General features: G+C 54.9%; 1 protein-coding gene across 1 annotated transcript in view; it reads left to right on the top strand.

The window, feature by feature from the left end:
- Positions 1–284: 284 nt before the first annotated feature.
- The window catches only part of RTN4R (reticulon 4 receptor), a 73,880-nt gene continuing 52,336 nt past the window's right edge, over positions 285–21,828 (top strand). Inside the window, exon 1 of the mRNA XM_062626072.1 lies at positions 285–893. Coding sequence (XP_062482056.1) covers positions 872–893 — 22 coding nt within the window. The 5' untranslated portion in view covers positions 285–871. The remainder of the gene's footprint in view (positions 894–21,828) is intronic.

Raw genomic sequence — 21,828 nt, forward strand, 5'->3', positions numbered from 1 at the left:
GCCCTGCCGGGGGTCTCCAGCCGCCTCCCAGGGGACCACAACGTAGTGGGGGGAAACACCCGCTGACCCTCTAGCACCCTGCGGCTGCTGCATCCCCGGGACCGCCCGGGCCTGGCATCCCAGCGCCAGGCTCGGCTGCGGCGGGGAACGGGCCGGGCCGATGCCCGCAGCATCCCGGGCTTCCCTTTCCGCATCTTCCTTTAGGTGGCACCTCTCCTCCAGGAATGAGCCCCGGCGCCGCCCGGCCCCTGGCAGCCCTGCCCGGGCCGCTGCCGCGCACCGCGGGGGCCCCGCCGGGGACCCGCCGCTGCCGTCGGAGCGTCCCCTGCGCGCTCCGTGTGCCCCGGCGCGGCCCCTCCCTCCCTCCCGCCATCCCGTGCCCGTCTCCCCCGTCCTCCCTCTCACTCCTCCAGCCAGTAAATCCGATCTAGGCTGATTCCTCTCACGTCAAACCACATGATCCCATAAAACATTCATCGCCTCTCCATCCCCGCGCCCCGCTTCGCTCGCTCGCTCGCTTCCCGGGATACAGTGCAGCGGGCTCCGCGCTCCCCGCCGCCGGCTCTTTCCTGCGGCAGCCCCGGCCCCGTGCGTGCGGCGGGCGGGAGGGAGGAAGGACGGACGGAGGGAGGAGGCAGGCAGGGAGGCAGGGAGGGGGAGCCTCGCCTGGATGCTGACTCCAGCTCGGGGGCTGCTCATTCCCCCGATGAGCGAGGCCGCCGGCACAGGGACACCCCGACCCCCAGCCCCGAGCGCTGCCGCTCCGCGCTCGGGCTGAAGTTTTCGCACGAGGATCTGCCCCGCTCCCGCAAGGATTGTACCGCCGCCGCTCGACTTTGCGCCTCCAGACGTGCCTTCCCCGACCCCTAAGATGAAGAGGGCGATAGCTGAAGGTAGGTGCGTCCCCGCGTCCCCCACACCCACCCCCCGCCGGGGCCCCCCGGGGGGCGGCAGGGCCAGGGCGGCCCCGTCCCCAACTTCGCGCTGTGCCCGGAACTTCCCTCGCTGCAACTTTATTTGTATTTTGCTCTCTTTATCTCTGTTTTTCCCCGCGGGGTCGGCGGGAGCGGCCCGGTCCCACCGCGGGGGAGAGGGGCCGGACCCCCGGGGGCCGGGCCGGGCAGGCAGTGGGGTGCGGTGGGGAGCGGGAGATCCGCGTCTGCAGGAGCGGAGGAGAGGCGAGGCCGGAGCAGGTGCGAGCACCACGGTGCTTCCCGACACTGCGCGGCGCGGCTCCATCCGCCGAGCAAGGCAGCGGGGTGGATGGAGAGCAGCGGGCTGAGCCCCCGCCAGCGGGTTAACCGCCCCCCGCCTCGGATCGGCCTTGGGGCGCCCGGGCCAAGTTGGTACCGCTGGGGGAAGCGGCACCGCCTGTTCCCCAGCCCGCACCCCGCGTGGGCTCGGAGCTGCTGCCCCGGCTCCGCTCCCCGGGCCCGGCCGCCAGCGGGAGCCTCCGACCGGGGAAGTTCGCTGAGGCTCCTCCGGGAGGGAGGGCGATTACCGGGGTGCGGCGGGGCCGCTCCTCTCTCCCGTCTGCCCGGTGCGGGGTCCTTTAGCCAGTGGCTGGGAAGAGCGGGGGTGCCGCGGGAGACCCCCCGTGGGCTCGTCCCGGTGGAGCAGAGGCACAGAGCATGCGGCAGGGCAGGGTCCTGTGGCTGAAAATAGCCCTTTTTCCACCTGCTCTGGCATCCCTGGCGATGGTCTGTGCTTCCCAGCCCCCGGTGTGGAGGGATGGGGCTGCGGCTGCTGTCGGAGCCGCCCCGACGTGCGGCTCCGGGTGGAACCCGAAATAAAGACTTGCACTCGGAGGAGCACACGCTCTCACGCTGCAGGTTCAGACCACTCGGAGAAGCGTGTGCCACCACCCGGCTGTGGCGGCTGGAAACCCAGCCCACGGATTGCAATTTTAAGCTGGAGGGATCAGCCCAGTGCAGGAGCCCTGCGTCCGTCCAGGCTGCTGGTTAAGGCAGTGTTGGGCACGCAGAGCCTCCTCCCGTGTGTGCCATCTCCAGCTTGCTTCCTGTTCCCATCAGTGACACAAATAGTCTTTATTCCTTTCTGTTTTGGAGGGCACTCTGGCCGATTTATTTGTGGTGATCAAAGGACATCTTCAAGCCTTGACCCAAATGACACACCGTCTCCTTTAGAGAGTTAGCCTCGGTTTTAAACCTGAAACGGCCAATATATGCCTGTTTGGAAAACAGCCTGGGAGCAGGTTGCAGTGATTGTTTCTTCCACCGGCCCTTGAGAGAGATGCTGATGTTTGCTATGTGCTGTTCTGTAGCCTGGTACACGGGTTACCTGGTGATGTGAACCCCACGGTTGTGTGCCAAGGCAGTGGTGTGGCTTGTTTGTGTACACTGATGCTGTGGGGTGGCTGTGGGCTGTGTGGAGTGGTACCCAGGTGATGGTGTGGTACAGGGATGTGGGGTGGCCTCTCCCCCATCCTGCTGCAGCACTTCCTCTACACTGTAACACTCCCCGCTGCTACCAGCATAATGTGAAACAACGCAGAGATAATGAAATATAAAAACTGTGTTACAACAGCTTTATTTATAGAACAGGCTTCGAGGGGTTTGGGTTGGGTTTTTTCCCCTGCAGTTTATGAACTGCTCCCGTGAGAGGCTGGGCAGCCTGGATTGCTGCTAGTTGCGACTGTAAAGTCCGTATGAACCTTGGGAGACGATGTTTAGATGAATGCCCATCTTACTGTATGTGGACTACATTTCCCACCGCGGGCTGCCAGGATACTTCAAGTCTAAGCCAGAAATAGCCACCAGGGGCAGTTTGGCAGCAGAGCTTTTGCCTGTTCTCAGCAGTTGCTGCCTTATTAACACAATTTATTTCTATCGAAAGAGGCCTTTCCATACTTATCTTAAATATATTTAAAACCAAAATCCAAACACAAGCTATGTTTGACAGGTCGGTGCTGTGAGAACCTGCATCAACTGCAGACACTAATTCACCGCTGTGAGAGCAACAATTTGAGAAAAAACCACGATTCATCAGCTATTATTTTATATTTCCTTTCTGTATAATGTTCACTTTGTGTCAAGGAGCTGCAGCATTTCCTGAGCTTGGTGTCCCGCCTCCCCCCGTTCCCCCTGAGGCAGCACATCCCTCAGCCCCTGTGGGACCATCAGAGGGGCGGTTTGGAGCAGGTTTCTAAAGAGAAATAGGGCAGAAAGGCGGAGGTGCCGCTGCAGCGCCCCGGAGCTGCGCCCGTGCGGGTGCCGCTGCGGCCCTGCTGCCGCTGCGATGTTCTCCCCGCGACGAGCGCCAGACAAAGCTCGCTCGGGAGATGAGAAGCGGTGGGGAAGGAGCCGCTGCTCTGCCGGCGGCTGTGGCCGTGGGCAGCGGGAGCCGGTGCCGCTCATCGCCAGCGCGGGGAGCTCGGCGGCTCTGCCTCGGCGAGCCCGGTCCTTCATTAATCGCCTCCCTCCGTGCTCAGGTGCTTTGGGCTTCACCTGAGTGAAACCCACCCGGGAGCCTCCTGCTGCTCGTAAGTGTGGAGGCACCAGCGGTGGGAAGGAGCAAGGGGATGAACTGCAACCCAGCTGAGGTGTTCCCTCTGCTTTTGACTGCTACCTGCCCTGCTCAGGGGGCTTGGAAGGAGAGGGCAAGGGAAAGCTTGTCTGTCACTCAGCCTGGTGGCACACCGTGGAGTTGGAAGCTGGCACAGAGGATGTGGGGGCCCACAACTCACATGATATCTTGATAAGTTGGTGACAACCAGCGTGCCTTGTGCCTGTGTCATCTTCTTCCGACGCTGATGAGGACTTTGGCCATTAAACCCTCCAGAGGAATAAGCAAAATTGCAAAATCCAGCAGCACTTTTGTGAATTTTCCACCTTCGTTGGCTCGGAAGCAGCGAGGGAGACTATCAGATGGGGGCAGGGAAGGGGAAGGATACTCCACAGGCCAGCTCTCAGGCTTACTGCTATGCACACTGCAGGCACGGTGATACTGGCTGTGGGGAGCTGCTGCCTGGCCTGGAAAGTGCAGTGCCTTCCCTTCCCTCCTGCAGAGCCTTGAGGGAGAGGGAAGATCAGTTGAGCCAGAGCCTCAGCATAAAGCGGGACAAAGAAGGCTGTGACTCTCTGAGCTCTAGTCTCTGCTCTGAGCCTGCGAATGGCTGTGCCAGTTGCTCACACAGCCCGGCCCCGCGTGTATATCCTCTTGGAGGGGCTGAAGCTGTGCGGTCCCAGAGCAGGATTCACCTTGCGCATCCAGCCGCAGGCAGAAGAAAGGAGTCAGTCTAATTAGGTGTGCATTCTCTTCCCCTTGGATTTGCAATGCTTTCTGCTGCTGTCACCTTCATTAAGATGTATCTCTGAGTGCCAAGTTCCTCTTTCGATGTTCTTAGATTTTTTTCTTCATGCAGGAGGCATGCACGCAGTGGAATAGGAATATCCTGTACCACTGCAACGAGGCCTTGTAAGAGCAGCATTATAGTAGGGTGCCTGCAAGGGCTGGGAGTTGTACTAGGGTTTCTCCCTCCTGCCCATGCAGAAAGCTTGGTGCTGTGTCCTAGAGCCAGATGGATCTATCTGGAATTTGTGAGTAATGGGGTTTCAGGCTCCCCCATCACAGACACACACAGAGGTGTGGGAGGGAGGAGCAAGGCTTGTGATCTACAAAGCCCAGCCTCTCCTCCCCTTTCATACTTGTGGTTGCAACTCCTGGAGTTTTCCAGGGACTGAGAGAAAAGGAGAGAATTGTACTGAAAATTCATGATCAGCTGAAAAAAGCAAAGTGTGGATCCTTGCTTGTTTGCATGGAGATGCCAAAGCAATTCACACAGACTTCGCTAAAATGCGCAATTCGCCTCAGCCTGCACTGGTGTCTTTTTGTGGCCACTGAGACATGCAGCAGCGTGAGTGTTGGGTGGCTGATTATCTGTGATGGTGGTGGTCAGGGATGACACGTAGATGCAGAGCAGACTGGCAAAGTGAGCGATAACCTTCTATGGGGTGTGTGCAGCATGTGTGGAAAGGCTCTGTGTAACACAGAACACATCTGCATGTGTTGCACAGACCCTGTCCATGTTTACTTGGCTTTTAGAGAGCTCCTGGGAGCCAGGGCTTCAGGAGTCTTGTCTCGGCCCTGCTTCTGACTTCTCTGTACCCTTGACCAGGTCAACGAGCCTTTCTGTGATTTAGTTTCAGCATTTCCATCTCTAACACAGGAGAGTGATGCTGAGCTATCTCCCAGGGGATCCAGAATACACTTTTAAAGGTCAGTCCAGAGCTAAAACGTGGAGGTCTGTGCAATTACAGATCACTCCTTGAGCAGTGACACAGTGCCAGGTGACAAGACCGATGATATTCCCCTTAGGGGTGTTGCTGCATCACCAGCAGGTTTGTCTCTGGTCTGGCCTTGCCTTCCTCACGTTTGCATTGTAGCTTGGAGCTGATTAATAGCACCAGCAGATTTTACAGTATTTACCGTCCCTCTCAAGTCTCTGCTCCTGGAATCGGGGGATTAGAAAAGTACTTTGATTTTTTTGTAGCTTTCCTGGTTGTCAGGAAAAGCTGAAGCATTACAGAAGCATGTGCAAAACACTGGGGAAGCTGGAAGCAAGGAACTATTCCAGTGCTGTGGGGTTTAGTACAGTTTCTTGGTAGCTCAGCAGTGTGAAGCATCAGCCTGATGACTCACAAGTAGCAGGCTGCAACCCTTCTCCCCCAGCCAGCCAGCAGTGTCAGGGTCCAGGGTTAGAGCCAGGCAAAGCAGGGCTTAGAGCATGTTTTGCTGTCATAAAACGTAGGATAGTTTGGAAGAGACACCTGGAGGTATCTAGTCAACCTCCTGCTCAAAGCACAGCTCCTCTCAAAGCTAGATCAGGTTGCTCAGGGGCTGTCAAGGATGGATGACAGTCTCCAAGGGTGGAGATATCCTCTCTGCCTTAGCTCAGACTTCTTGGCCTGTCTGGCCAAGGCTGCTCAAGCCCTTTGTCACCTGGCCTGGGTCAAGACCATGAGTGGCCCATGTTCCTTTGGCAAGGTTGGGATACCTCTTGTTCATCACCAGGCTTGGCAGTGGTGGAGCAGGCATGATGGTGCACACAGTGCCTGGAGAGTTGCTTTGGACAAGGGCCTGCAGGGACAGGCCAAGGGGAATGGCTTGAACCTGCCAGAGGGGACACTGAGCTGAGCTCTTAGGCAGAAGCTCTTCCCTGTGAGGGTGCTGAGGCGCTGGCACAGGGTGCCCAGAGAAGCTGTGGCTGCCCCATCCCTGGCAGTGTTCAAGGCCAGGTTGGACACAGGGGCTTGGAGCAAGCTGCTCTAGTGGAAGGGGTCCCTGCCTATGGCAGGGGTTGGAGCTGGAGGAGCTTTAAGGTCCCTTCCAACACAAACCATTCTGTGGTTCATGTTCACCCTGGCGTCCACCATAGCTCTCAGGCCATTGGCAGCACACTGCTGCTCACAGCCTGCAAGCTGGTACTGATGCATGGGGTTATTCTGCTTCAGGTGCAGAACCTCATCCACTTCTTCTACCAAGTGAGTACTCCATACTTTTCTTCTTTCACTCATTCAAAACTCTTGGATATTCAAGAAAATAAATGCTTACCTGCATGTAAATTGGTTTCTTTATTATACAGAAGTGTTATTTAGGAGTGGGTCAGAAACACTTGAAAAACCTCAGGGTTTCCACTCTCCACTTGGCTTCTCCAAAGCTGAATGGTTGCTCCCCGTTCCCTGTGCTACTGCCCAAGTTCCAGTCCAGACAGCTGAGGAGAAGCTACTCCTTGACATGGGTTGTGTTCTTCCTTCCACCATCAACATCCTTGTGTGATCAAAGTCCTTTCTCCAAACGATACTTGTTTTGCTGTTTAGTTCCTGCAGCTGTCTGAGAATACCTTTATTGTCTTGCATTTCAGTACTTTATCCAAGGAGGTTTCCATGAAGGTCTGGAGAGTCTTTATTGTCAGCTATGCTTTGATCCCCATCCCCAGCTGCAATTCCACATGGACATGAAAAAGGTCCAGAGAAAGCAAATCAAGTACAGCAGCAGAGTGAGGTTCACTGCCTGCATGGGGGTTTCCAGCCCATCACAGCTTTGCTCCATCTCGTGGGAGTTTGACATATTCCCTCAGATGGCTCTTTGAATCTTGTTGCCTTTTTAACAGTTGTGCTTTCTTTCATCTCCCTGTGTTGTACCTTCTGCTGCAAACAAAGGAGTGTTTGCATTCAAATTTGATGCTTCCCTTTCTTCCCCGAGTGCATGGGATAATTATAGTGCCATACATGGACTTGTACTAATTGATTAGTTATTAGTGATGATTACATTTGACATGATAATTTAGGAAGAAGAGGCACTTCTGTGGTGGGAGCAATGCTCTAGGATAACCATTGAGAATAGGTTGCTCATGTGTCAGATCATCTCCTGTGCGCTGCTCACTGGGGAAATGGGCTCACTCTTTTGTTTCAAAGAACAAATCCTCTGCAAGAACCATCTGGCTACAGAATCCTTCTCCTGGAGCTGTGCAGTTTGCTGGGAGTTCATTTGCCTCTTTAGCTCCTAAAGAGAAAGTAAAAGTGAGTGATTAGTCTGAGGCTGGAGCCGTTCACATCAAAGTGACAGATTTTGTGAGCTGGATTGGGAAAAGTGTTTAAAAGTGCTGTGTTTTCATTACATCGTGAAGCCTGTGGGCAGACCCATGCTCTCCCAGCTCCAGCACAGCTCTGCTCCGCTCCGCACCCGGGGTCGTTATGTCAGAGTGAATTGTGTGACTGCTTAAATTTGGGTTGTGCTTGTTTGATGACTTTAAATATTGATTGTAATTGTGCATCGTTCTTACGGCTGTGAGTGATGATCGGAGCCACGTGTGATGCCCCATGTGCGTAACACAGCAGCGTGAGCAGGGAGGAGATGTGAACTCAGGCTGGCTCTTAAGCAGAAGCTGAGGAGGGAGAGGAAAGGAAAACATCTTTGGAGGTCCTGATTTCAGCTTTCCTGCCCCCAGACACCGTGGTGGGGTGTCTGTGTGTGTGTGTTTGTCAGAGATGTGCCATCAGCTGTGGGGCAAGAGTCTTTTGCAAGTGAAGGCTCCCCGCCCTCCTCTGACAAAAGGCACCTTTTGAATCCCAAGAGCAAATACTGAGGCTGTTAATGCTGTATTTGCCTTCTGCAGAGAAAAACAACCACCTGAAAGCCACCAGGACCCTCAGGACTGGAGCATCTCCAGGGCATGGGCATGTTTCGAGGGGTGGTGGGAAGTTGCAGTGTGAGCAGTTTGGGAGCAAAACCATCTGCATGGGCACAGGTGCCTTGCCAAGAGCACGTGTCCGGTGTGGGTCTGGCAGTCCCTGATGCTCTCCATGCCCGTGCAAGCACAGTTAGAGTTGGCTTTACACTAGAGGGCTGTCTGTCCCTTTCCCTTCAGAGAAAAGACACGAGTCTGTGTGCTGGTATCCACACAGTTTGACAGCAGCCAGCGTTGTCAGGTGGGTAACGTGATGCCGGCCTGTACTCACTGCTCACCGCTTCTCTGCTGCACAAGAACACCGCGTCCTGGGCTGGGGGCACTTTGAAACTCTGAAGTGGAGCCCCTCTGGTGTTACCACCAGGCAGTGTCCCCCCGCACGGGTCAGCAAGAGCAAGCAGGCTCGGACCAGTGGTACCCTTCCCCTCCTGTTTGTTCAGGAGCAGTAGCACCAAGTGTTAGTGCAGGGGCTTACTCTGGGTTTCCAGGATTGAGGCATTTTCTCTGCTTGCAAGGAGCTGCAGCCATGAACGTTTGCACATCCTGTTCTGAAGCTGTGCTGTGCACCCAGGCCAGAGGCGCTTTGGAATTGCGGGCAGGAGGAAGGTCTTCAGTGTCCTAGGGCTGGAAGACGTGAGGCGGGTTTCCTTCCATGAGCTCAGGTGGGGCAGTTTGCCCTGGCTCTTCTGCTAGCAGCAGGGCTGAGACCTCTGTTGATGTCTTGGCCACTGTGAAGGTCAATTGCTTCATGTCCGTGCAGGCACTCATATCATGGCTTTGTTTAGTTCTGTCCCCATTCGCCTTCAGCTAGACTGGCTTTCACTTGGGTGAAGATGAAGCTGAGGTTTGCCTCCACTTGGACTTGGTTTGAATGCAGACCTCCCCTTGAAGAGGTGTAGCTGCCTGGAGAGATGCACCCACAAACATCAGCATCTCCGTGACTTCCATGTGCATGGTGCCATCTGCGCTTGGGGCATTTGTGTCCATTCCTGGATGCCTGTGCAGTCATGTTTGGCTTGATTCTTTGCCAGCAGCTGATTTATCGAGTCCAGGGACTTCTCTCCCTCCCTCCCTCTTTCCTCAATCTGCAGCTAATACTTCCTGAAGGGAGAGGGGATGAACAATGGTAATTACAGCAGCTCACAGTCCTGAGTGCGAACATTAACCACATGCACAGTGATGGATGGTGGGATGCTCTGCAGGAGGAAGCTGGATGTGCGGATGGCCTGTTGGAGCTGCTGGGCTGGGGCAGCAGCTGCTGCCAGATGTGAGGCAGGAGGGGGATCAGCAGCAGGAGTAGGCTGAGATCTGTCACCTGAATTCAAGGCATGTCCCATAGCTGATGGTGATTGGGGATGAGCCCATTAGCTGCAGGCAGGCATTTTCTTGCAGGCAGGCAGGAGGCCTGATCCTGCTGTCACACATCTGCCTTGCCTTTGCTCTGGCTTTACTCCTCTAACAACCCTCTTATACCTTGCCCTGGGGTCTCCACAGAGCATGTGAAGGTCTGCAGAGCAGCCCAGCTCTCTCCAAAGACCAACAGCAGCGCATGACCAGCGCGGGGTTTCATGCTGGTGTGCCTGGATGGTTCCAGCCAGGCAGGTGTTTGGGGCAGTTGGGTCAGGGGCCCAGGTTGTGCTGCAGGGCTGCGTTGTCCACACCAGCCCCTGCTCCCCCTGCACTGTGCAGGCTGACAGCTGCTGAATTCCCCACTTGGCCGCTTCAATTTCAATCCACAATATGAATCTGACTCCCTCTGGGTGAGACAGCAAAGGGACTCTGCCAGCCAAGCCTGCCTGGGAGTCATGGTGTCAGATAGTGCAGGATTTTGACATGTTGTATTTAACCCTCAATTTCTGACAACGTGCAGTGAAGTGAGACTTCAGCTGGGGTGAGGCAGAGCCTGGCCGAGGGGTTGAGGAACCTAAGATGGGAAGAGGTAGCATCATTGGGTTTGATGTCACCCACAACTGTGGCGGATGAGCCATCTCTCCTGGTGTGTCAGGGACAATAGATTATGGTCCATGGTGAAGCACACAAAGGTGGGAAAGTACTGTTTGTCCGCTTTGGCTCCTCCCCAGAGAGTCCTGCTTTGGCTGCTCCCTGCAAAGTCCAGCTTTGGTTCCTACCTGCAAAGTTCCTCTTTAGAACTCCCTGGAAAAGCCCCGACCCTTGGATATTGCTGGCCACTTCTTCCGATGTAGGCTGCCCCCTGCATCAGGATGAGTGTGCATTTTGGTCAGTATAAAAGCCCAAGCCTCATGTGATGGTGGGAGGCAGATCCTCATATCAGCCAGGTCAATGTTGCCTCTGAGGGGATGCCTAAGGTTGACCCTGCCTCCTTGTACTGCGATATTTCTCTGAGCTGGTTTCCTGATCGTCATCACATGGTCCTTGGGTTTGGTAAGATAACCAACCATCAGAGATACCCTTTACTGTATCTTGTTACTATATTTTCCCTGTATTAGTAAACTAGTTATGATTATTGTGTTGAGTTTCTCTCAACCCAGAAGCCTCAAACTCCGGAACACCTGGTCTTTTTAGCAAGAGACAATTCTATCACGACACAGTTTTTGCTGCTGGGGCGCTGGGCTGTGCCAAAGGGAAATGTGCTGCCCAGAAACCAGGCAGTGGCCAGTTAAGCATCCTCAGCTCAGCGAGCCCCATTCCCGTTTTCCTGAGGCTGCTTCCTGTCCTGTGTGCAGCAGAGGGCGGTCCCGAGGGCTGGGGCTGCTGCTGCCCAGGCTCTGCCTCCCTGGTGGTGTGGGTGAGTAACGGGGACGTTTCCTCCCAGGCTGGACGGGAGCCCCGCGGGAGCAGCGCAGCCGGAGAGGGATGTTTCTGCCGGTGGCACAGCAAATGAATGTGAGCTGCCTCCTGGGAGCCAGCCCAGAAGAGACTGACTTGACTTGGCCACGGCTTTCTGGTGGGAAATGCTCTCCTTTTGCTGTGTTTATTTTTGGCTTTCCTGCTGTTTTGCTAGGCTTACAATGAATCCTGAGCTCCTGGGTGGCCACCTGGGCTGCGGGGACACAGTTCTGTTCAAGGCAGTGTGCTTGGTCATTTCCTGAGCACCTTGGATTTGTAAGGAGCTTGGGAGGGCTTGACCTCAGGCATGTGCACACAATGCTTGTGATGGAGAAGGGGTGCCTGTGGCTGCAGCCTGCATAAGGAAGGGGCTGGAGAACCACTTGGTACTCTCCCATCAGGCCGACAGGGAATTTGCTCTCGGGATAGCGGCAGTTGGTGTGCTGCTGCTGGGAGCTGGCGCGTGGGGAAGGGGCTGACTGCGTGTCGCTGCGTGTGTGAGTTGGTGGCATGTTGGCATGGTGCGTGTTGCGTGGGAGTTGGAGCTGGGCTCGCCCGTCACGCAGCAGCATCTGGCATGCTTTAATTGTCATGAGGATCCCCCAGAAGAAGAGCCCCTGCCCCTGCCTGCTCCAGCCTTGCCACCTGCCCAGTGTTATGTGAAGTGTCTTGGGCTTGTGCTGTGATGGATGGGCTGCAGGGCTGGCAGCTGTGCTGGGCTCACTGGAACTCCCTGCACTGCATAGGCTCTGCCTTAGGTGCTGGAGGGGGATCCCAGCCCTCTGACGTGTTCAGTGCCTGCATTTTGAGCTTGTTGCATTGGCAAACACCCACGGGGTGCCAGCCAAGCCAGCTCTGTGTGCTGTGGACTCATTTTCCTCCCCGCACCTTCTTCCCTGCTCTTGCTGCAGCTGAGATGGACCCTCTGGAGTGTGTGAGCTGTGTTGGTTTTGGCTGGGTTTCTGAGCCTTTTTAGCTTGCTCCTCTCTTCCTAAAATGAAGGCTTCACTGCTGCTCATCTGAGCATGACTCCCTTGCTATGCACATTTGTGCTGTTTCCTGCTCAGAAAGCCACCCTGTAAAACAATGGCTTAATGGGGGAAGCTGCTGATGTCAAGACCCCTAAAACCCGCAGTGACGGGTGCGGGGTTTGCTCTGCTCGCTGTGTGGATGGGGTAGTCGAGCTTGGCCACGTGCTGCTGCAGTGCAGACATCCTACAGCCAGGAGCAGGAGGTCACCAGGTCCAGCTCCACTGGTGACCTGCTGTCAGGAGTGATTTACCCTGTGACACGCACAGGCCACGGGCCAGCCGCTCCCACCACCCCTGTGTGACCCAGGCACGCAGCCCCTCCTCTCAGCCCTCATCATGGTCCTTCTGTCTGGGTGTCAGGGGTGATGTCTGCTTCCCCCCTGCCTGCCCCCACACCCCCTGTGTTAGAACAGACCCAGTGCAGACTGAGCGTCCCCATGGGAGGAGATGGGGCAAACTGATGGCACTGCAGGTCCTGTGTCCAGTTGCTGTGAAGGTGGGGAATGCAGCACTGGGCTAATGAAGATGTGAGCTTGCCCTGCACCCAGGGCTGGGGAGGGGCAGGCGTTTACTGCTGCCTCTAAAATTGAGAGGTGTTGTGAATTAAAGGAATGAGCCTGACACTTTGCACTAGAAGAAGTGGGAAGTGATAATGGGAGATAGGGCTATAATGGCACAGGATTCTCTCAGAGTGATGGGAGCTAAATGATACTGTAAGGAAAATTGCACCTCCTTGTGAGTGTCAGAATCGACAGAGAGGAAAAGGAGATGAACGGTGTTTGCAAGTGCACCCCAACAGCCCCTGTACGAGAGCCTTGACTCTGAACCTTTGGCTCAGGCTGCAGTCAGCTGCCAGGGCACCTCGTGTGATCCCCAGCTCCCCACTACTGCTTCCCCTAAACCTTTCATGAGGTGATGGGCAAGATCCACCATTCACATCAAGTGCACCCTCATGCAGCCTTGCAGGGGGCTTCCAGGCCTTTCTGGATCATGAGGCTGTAGGGATGGTTGTAGGACCAAAACGCCCATTTCATAATGTGGATGTGTCCGGATGTATGGTACCATGTGCCCAGATGTGGGGCTGTGTGTGCCAAGGCCATATATGTGTTTGGAGCCAGCTGGGCATGGTGAGTGCTGCACAAGGGGCTGCCTCTGTTTCTGTCTGGGCTGATGCTGAGCCACGTGGCATTGCTGAGATGGGAGCTGGTGCTGCAGGGTGGTCCTGTGCCCTGCATCTCCCACCACGTGTGCTGCTGAGGAGCTTCTTGTGTTTGAGCAGCCTGTGGCTGAGCCTGAGCCCTGTCCCAGTGAGAGCCCTCCCTGATTGCTGCTTTGCTTCTGTTGAGCTGAAGCCAACCCTTCCCTGTTGGGTGATTCACTCGTGGCTTGTTCATTTGAATTTGTAACAGTCCTTTGCACACACCAGAAGAGTATTTAATGTGCAGCGTTTTGCTGAGCCTGTAGCCTTTGGAGCTTTTTGTCGAGACTTTCTGTGGCCTCCACGGGCACATTATTGGAGCAGCACAGTCCCAAGCACAGTGTTGAAAGCAGATGTTATGCTAGTTAATACAGAAGTGCCTCCTTTGCTTCGGGATGCATCCAGTCCTCGCTGCTCCTCAGAGGGAGTAATGGAGGTAATGCTGGCTTCTTCCTCAGCTCCCTGGGCTGTGCTGCGGATGCATGGCCAGAGCTTCATCCCCTCCACTGCTCGTGCTCCTTTGGTTTGCTGCCTTTCAGAACTAAAGGCCCATGTGGAGTAGTTGCATGGTGCCACCCAGGAGGGTCCCTCAGCCCTGGTGGGCTCCGGGTGTTTGCTGCTCCCTGTGCAGCAGGTTGGCAGCAATTCCAACCAGTGACTGGCTCTTCAGAGCAGCACCAGGAAATATGCAAATCTAACCTTTGAATTGCCTGAGCTGTTCTTTTCCTGGGAAATGTCACTCAGGGCATCAAGCTGGGATTGCCGGGAGGGAATGGGCATCACTGGCATATGCTCTGTCTCTGGGGAGGTATCCGGCCAACCCACAGCACGGGGAGCTGGGTCCTCTGGGGAGTCTTTGGGTGCTCCCTGAGAGCAGGATCTCCAGCGCTGTGGAAGTGCTGGGAGCACACGTGCTTGGCCTTGCTGTCAGCAGAGCCTGCCCTGAGCTGATGTGATGTGATGGGTGGAACGTGTTTCAGTGGCTTGAGCCAGCTCCTGGGCGATGTCAGGAGATGATGTCCCCATCGCTGGGTGCTCGGCGGGAGCTCTCAGCAGTGACACATCTCACAGTGGCTGGAGCAGCTTGGGGGAGCCAGCCCAGTGCTGGGGAGGGCTCCCCTGCCCCGGGGACCGCTGCAGGGTCAGATCCAGACGATGCTGCTGCAGCAGGAGGGAGCTCCCCGTTCCACTGAATGTGCAGTAGGCAAAGAGCTAAAGGGAATCCCAGCTCTCACAGCTGCCAGTGACTGATGGGACAGCTCAAGTTCAGACCAGAGGCTTGAAATGAGGGGCTGAGTTTAGAGGCTGCCCCTGGGAGGTAGCTATGGAACAAACAAGGAGGTGTGACTGTAGTGTGGGCAGGAGTGACTGGGCAAAGCAGATGAATTTCAGGACAGGTGAATAACCAAAGACTGCATCAACATCCGTGGAGGGCTTTGCCCTGGTTGCTGGATCGCCTGCCAAAGCCTTGCCTGCCACGTCAGCTCTGTTGCTTTTATGAGCTCCTGCCAGGGTGGATATCACAGAATCCCAGCCTGGTTTGGGTTGGAAGGGACCTTAAAGCTCCTCCAGCTCCAACCCCTGCCACAGGCAGGGACCCCTTCCACTGGAGCAGCTTGCTCCAAGCCCCTGTGTCCAACCTGGCCTTGAACACTGCCAGGGATGGGGCAGCCACAGCTTCTCTGGGCACCCTGTGCCAGCGCCTCAGCACCCTCACAGGGAAGAGCTTCTGCCTAAGAGCTCAGGTCAGTCTCCCCTCTGGCAGGTTCAAGCCATTCCCCTTGGCCTGTCCCTACAGGCTCTTGCCCAAAGCCCCTCTCCAGATCTCCTGTAGGCTCTCTTTAGGTGTTGGATGTTTTTATCTCTGCAGCATTTCCACCATTCCTCTGTGGACTGTGCTGGCTTCAGGTGCAGCTCTGGGGGGCAGAATACATGTGCAGAGCTGTGTGAATGGCTCTGGCTGTGTAGCCCTGTGCAGGGTGTCACCTCCAGCTTGCAGGGTTATTACAGTTGCCGGTACAGACCTGTCTGTGTTCAGGACAAATGCTTCAGGGTCAGCAGAGCAGAAACTCTCAGAGAACAAGCCAAGGTGTGCAGCTGGGCACTCCTCCAGGACCCTCTGCTATCAGCCAGCATGGGCAGCTCTAGGCTGGCAGGACCCTGAAATAACAGTGTAGCCTGCCTTCACAAGCATCCCTAAAAATAGCGAGGCAGGATGTCCATGTGATGGGTTTCAATAGGAAAACAGATTCATTTCCCAGCTCCCAGAGGGGTGTTTGGAAACAGCACAGAGTAAATAAGGGCTTTGAAAGTGATGACAAATACATTGGAGGTGCCCTTCCAAGCAGCCTGAACTGTTTGATTTAGCACTCACATATCCGGTGGCTCTGAGGAGGGGAGCATGGGGCTCTGAGGATCTCCAGATCTAGTGTACTCTTATTTGCTTGGGTGCTAATGAAGAGAATGACAGAGCTCTGCGTGTATTGTGCAACTCTCTGTACATTCAGATAAGAGCTATTACAAATCCATCACAAGGTGTATTAAAATCTCCTTAATCAATAAACAATAAACGCAGCAGTCTTGGGACAAGGGCTGTGAGCACTGGAGGGGAATGCAGGGCAGGGATAGACACCAAGTCTCAGAGCAATGAGATGGGGAGGATGCTCAGAAGTATTTCCATTTCAGGAAGCATTTGCTCTCCCAGATCAAGATGCTGTGCTGGTGTCACCCACTTCTGTGATATGCTGCCTCTGGGGACACAGCATTTCAGTCCATGTTACTATGCCTGTACCCTGGGTAGAAGTCTCAAACTCACTCCTCTTGGTCCTTTTCTCCTGTTGCTCTTACACCAACCAGGCTGGGTTTTCCTGATCTCCACTGTCTTTAGGACATCAAGTGCAATAGCTAAGAGGGACATACTACTGGGTGGGAGTGCAGCCAGTAAAAGGAGGTGGCCTGCTTTTACTAAAGCTATCTCAATTCACGTGTTGGCGCTGATAGTGCGGTCTTTCATGAGCAAGAAGGCAGTTGTGTCCCTTGCTTGGTGGGTTCAGAAGCCTGAATGTCCCTGACAAGGTTTATTACTCAGCTGATGCTGATAACGTGATGTTCGAGCCCATGCCTTGTCCGAGCTGCCTTTAACTCCCTGTGGTGCTCCCTGTGTGTGTCAGTGGAGGGTTGATGGGGTGATGTGTGTGACAAGCGTCCGGGTGGGGTGCTGCGCTCACAGTCCGGCAGCGCTAACAGAGAACTCGCCAGGCAAAGATGCAAAACCTGAATCACCCTCAGACAGCACCTTAAAGCCCTGACAGGCTCCAGACACGTGGTTTCTGTAACAGGCTCGGCACTCACCTGCCCTGGGGCAGAAATACTGCTCTGTCTTCTGCTGGTGGTGCTGGCAGCGTTCAGCCCCTCATAAACTCATTGTGTCCTTCAGTGTCCGATCCTGGCATCTCTCTGGACCATTCCCTGTCCGGGATGAGCACGTGTCGTGCTGCAGTCTCCTGCTCCTCTCTGGCACCTTGCAGGGCAGCTCCAATGACTTTGGCTTTGTCCCTTAGGGACAGAGGTTGGGACTTTGGAGCCTGGCCTGAAAATAGCAAAGTACAAGTGATTGATTGCTGTGTCTGTAAAGAGTGTCTGTCTGGTGTCATGCTTCACTGTCTAGATGAGAGCAGGGTTTGTGCAGTGGTGGCACTCAAGTGTACCTCTCCAGCTGTGCTGCCTCGGCCGCCTCCAGCTGTCCCTGAGACAGATGTGCAGCTCACCAAGTGCCCATGTCCCTTACCCCCAGCACGGAGACCCTTGGAATCACCCCAGCCTGCCTTCTCAGGTACCTATGCTAAACGTTTCCAGCCACCACCATCCATTGTAACTCCTTTTCCAGGGAGAGTGACAGCTGCTACTTCAGTCACCCATTACTGGGGCACCTATGCTGCGTGAAAGCTGTGCTGTGGCCTCAAGGGACCCACAGCATCAGCAAAGGGATGGATGGTGAGGGCTTTGCACAAGGGTTGCACGTGCGAATGGGTCTTTCATAGGTTACTGACCAGGTTAAAGCACTCCAGTCTGTCTGCAGCACTGACCCAGCACTGCACAATGCCCCCATGCCCTGCTGAGAAATCCCTTCAGCAGGCTGTGGCCAGCCAGGCATGGGAACAGCTCTTGCTTCAACTGCAGCCCAGGGGCACGGGACTCTGCCTCCTGGATGTGCCCTGGGCTGGCAGGAGGGGCCAGATGGCCTCCAGAGCAAGCCAAGGAAGGCCAGGCACTGTGCAGGGCTGGGGGGTCTCCATCCCATGTGTTTTTATCCTCAGGATGGCTAAAAATTCTGCATAGAAAGTGGGTGGCCCTCCATACACCTTCAGAGGTTGGCCCTGCCACCAGGGCAGCCTGTGCAAGCCAAGAAGGCTTTATGGACATGAATCCAGCATTGGAAGCTGTGGGCCGCAGGGTTTCTGACCCCATTGACATCTTCCTCACCACTGCTTTGCTTGGCTCTGGAGATAGTCAGCGTCTCCACATCTGCCACGTGGTGATCATAGAATCACAGCCTGGTCTGGGCTTTTCCAGTCCCAACCCCTTGCCACGGGCAGGGACCCCTTCCACTAGAGCAGCTTGCTCCAAGCCCCTGTGTCCAAACTGGCCTATTACAAATGCTTTGAATAAAGAAGAAATGAGGGCTCTCCCATGTCTGGTAATACATCGCAGCTGCACTCATCCAGAGCTGCAGCTCCCACCCACTGTGTGATGCCTGTGCTCTGGGATGGAGGCATTCCTTCCAAAATGCATTCAGGAGCAAACGTGAGCTTCTTGTGCACATGTCTAACTGCAGCTGTAAAGGGAAGCAGTGGAGGTTTCAAATGGCACCGCCTGTTTCACCATTTCAAGAAGTGTGTCTCATAATTGCCTTGCTTATTTGGAACAAAACCCCCACTGTAGTTACTAGAAATTCAATATAGAAATTGCTAGTTACTACCCTCTGTAGACTAATTTTGAAGGTAGAAGAAGAATGAGGAATTTAACGCACGCTATAATGAATGTCAATCTTCTCTCGTAATGAATAGGAATCACAGTTTGCTGCACATTGTAGGGAAATGAAAAGCATCCAAAGTTCAATTCACTTTTTCCTTTTTTTCTCCCTTTCTTTTTTCCCTTTCTTTTGGAGGGAGATAACAGTGAACAGCAGATGGGTGCATTCATTTGTGAACATTGAGGATTTTTATCTCTTACTGTACAAGTCAAGGTTTTCCTTCAACTGAGCTTTGTAAAATTCCCTGCACAAGCCAAGGCATAATGGCATTTCCAAAGCTGGAACCTTGAGAGCAGAAGTGGGTTGGATTATTTTTTCCTCCCTCCTGTAGCAAACCACATAGACAATTCAAAACAGAGATGACCCAGCTTGTGCTTGATACGTGTTTGCTATTCTCAGCCACGGCTTTGCTCACTGGATTCAGGAGTGTGTGTGTGAGACTCTTGTGCAATTAGGTCCCTCAGAAGGGACACAAAGCCCCATCCTATTGCTGCACATGAAAGCAGTGCCTCTGCCTTCTTGCCTCGCTGCTTCCCTCACCAGCAGGGATCCCCCACTGTGAGCCAAAGGAGGAGTTTGCTGTGAGAGCTTTCTGTTGGAACAGACTGACGTGGTTAGCATGGGGCAGCCTCATTCCTGGCTGAGGATTGCGTGTGCTATAGCAAGGAGGGGTGGACGGACTCACCATGCCCAGCTCCATGGTCCACAGGACCTTGATCTGAGAGGTTGCTCTGCTTGCATGGTGCAGGGTTGCTGGAGGGGCAGAGCATCTTGGTTCTCACAAGGGGCAGGATGTCTGTGGAGCAGCAGAGCCTGTGCCAGGAGCACTTTGTAGTCATAGAACCCCAGAATCCCAGGGTGGTTTGGGATGGAAGCCAGGGCCCCTAGCTTGATAGAAGTTTTGCCCTGAGCCTGGGTGGACTCTAGGCTGTGCTGGCTTTTCAGATTTCTCCTTGAATCTCTCAGGGTTTTGAAGTCATTGCACTTGTCTGCAGGAGCCATGCTCACCTGAGGACCAACATAAGCCCCAGGCTGGCCTGGAGGGACACTGGTGGAAAGTGCCCCATGGCCACAGACCCGTGTTACAACTGAGATGATCCATGGACTAAATGCTGCAGAAGGGACCTGCGCCTGCCCTGAGCGGGTTCATCTTGCTGCATTCTGTATTTTCTTCTAGTTCCCTGAGCTGAGCTCCGTCGGTGCCCTCAGGAAGGAGCTTTATGAGGAGCAGCATCCTCAGATGACCCATCTGTCAGTGCTGCAGGTGGGGCAGTGCATGCTCAGCCTCTCCGAGGGCTCTGCTTTGGCAGGTGGGACCATTTTGCTGTCCCAAGCCTTGCAGTGCAGCCTGTGCTGGGCCAAACTGGGCCAGTGCTAAACCAGTCCTAAACCGGTGCTAACTCTGCACACTATGACCTTTCTGTGGGAAAACCCAGCCCTTGTGGACCAGTGCCTGTTGGAGAGTCCTGGACAGGTTATGAGAAGGATACTCTCGTATGGTTCAGGTCCTCTACTCAACATGTTCTCTGCTGGATTATGTGCACATCTTCCTAGAGCCTGCTCTCTCTGCATGGACATATCCTCTGCATGGACAGTTCATGTAGGTATGGCTCTCCATCATGTGGGTTGCTTCTGGCATGCTGTGAATTCATGCTGATGGGGGTGGTTTTAAGGCATGCGCTGTGGTCAGGAGGTCTGAGATGGTTCTTTACTCCATGAGCGTCCATTCCACCAAATGGCAGAATCTCCATCTCCTGCTTATTTTGTGACCCCCACCAGGCTTGAGCAAGGACAGAACTAAATCTTTTTTTCTGGAGCTGATTCTGCCCAAAGCCTGTGATTTCCCTGATGTGCCCAGGCAACTGCTCTGTGCCCTGCATCTGCTGGACTCAGCAGCAGGGGAAGGCGGCTTTAGGTGTGTGTGAGCGTTGGGGGTTACAGAGAAGGGCTTCCCCCTGCAGGCCCTAGCACCCAGAGCTCAGGCATGGAGAGGGTGAGCTACAGGCAGGGAAAGGGAATTCTGAGCAGCTCCTGGGGACTGAGCTGAGGGCTTGGCTCCGTCAGCCCCGGGATGCGTCTCAGGAAACATCCCTGGGTAGGGATGTGCCAGCAGAGCGTGGTGTGAGCCCCGCATCCAGAGAGAGAGCTCGGAGGAGGAGGTGTCTTGCAGGGGCCGTGGGAGCCCCACAGGGGCTCCTGCTTTCGGAGGTGGAGGCAGGAAAGGCAGCTCCCCCAGGCAGAGGTGCCCTGAGGTTCCGCGCTGATGTGGTCCTGGGGACCGGGAAGGTGTTTTTCCGTCCGCTTTCTCTCATGTGCAAATGCAGCCTCCAGCTGAGCAGCTGCCAGCTCCGTGCCAGAGGAGATTAGAGTTCCACGGGCTTAAAATATTTATTAATGTGAAGATGTTGTTAGCACTTAAGCTGAGGCAATACAGTAGAAGTCTTTCTGTCGGAATGGAAGTTAGTGATGCTGAAAAGCCATTAAGCTGTAAATATAAACTGTATTAAGTGCTCAGTAGCAACCTTAAATATCCCTTCGCTGGTTGCTTCTGCAAGGCTGGGTGTCTGTGGAGGGGATTACTCACCTCTATCTCTCCGTGTCAAGCCCAGCTCTGCCCAGTCGCTTTAAGAGGGGTGTGAATGGGGTGTGAATGGCTTTGCGGGTGACGTTTCCTGAGCAGCACAGCTCAGGGCTCGCCTTGCAACAGGGAATGTAAGTGGGGCAGGACAGCAGAGAACTGGAAAGGCTGCGCTGGGAGCCGGTGGTCTCTGGCTCACACACCGCTTGCTGGTGCCTCATTTCTCACTCCTTGGTCTCTCTTATGGTGCGGAAGTCAAGGTTTGATTTCCCTCTTTGTCCTGGAGGCACCAGCACCTGGACAAGGTGAGTCCCTGCAGGAGAGGCTGTGAGAGAGATGCAGTACTGGGCACTGGCCATGGGCATGACTTGCAGCCTTCCACATTCAGCCCGTGCCCCTTCCCATCCAAATGGGCTCCTTGCCTAGTACAGGATCAACCCTGATCCTCTGTCCTTGCAGGTCAGGCAGAAAAGAAGGGATTTTCTCAGAAAGTGCTTCCAGAGCTCAAAGTGGATCTCATGTAATCACACTGGCTCTGAGCCTGCCCCTCTCCATCCCTTTCCTGCAAGCTGCTCATAGGTACAGCAGTAAGGGGAGAAATGGGGTGGTGCTGGCTGTCACCCATATTCTCTGGGCTATGGCTGTGCTCCGTAAGTGTGTGCTCAGCACAGGGTAAAGCAAAGCAGCAGAAACCCTTGGTGCTTGTTCAGCCTGGAGAAGAGAAGCCTCTGGGGTGATATTATAACAGTCTTCCAATGTCTAAAGGGGCTACAAGCAATCTGGAGGGGCTTTGGACAAGCGCCTGTAGGGACAGGCCAAGGGGAATGGCTTTAACCTGCCAGAGGGGAGACTGGGATGAGCTCTTAGGCAGAAGCTCTTCCCTGTGAGGGTGCTGAGGTGCTGGCACAGGGTGCCCAGAGAAGCTGTGGCTGCCCCATCCCTGGCAGTGTTCAAGGCCAGGTTGGACACAGG

The sequence above is a fragment of the Pezoporus occidentalis genome, unplaced genomic scaffold, assembly GCF_034315485.1.
Source record: "Pezoporus occidentalis ecotype Australia unplaced genomic scaffold, CSIRO_AGI_Poc_V1 ctg289, whole genome shotgun sequence".
In the NCBI taxonomy this organism is placed as follows: Eukaryota; Metazoa; Chordata; class Aves; order Psittaciformes; family Psittacidae; genus Pezoporus; species Pezoporus occidentalis.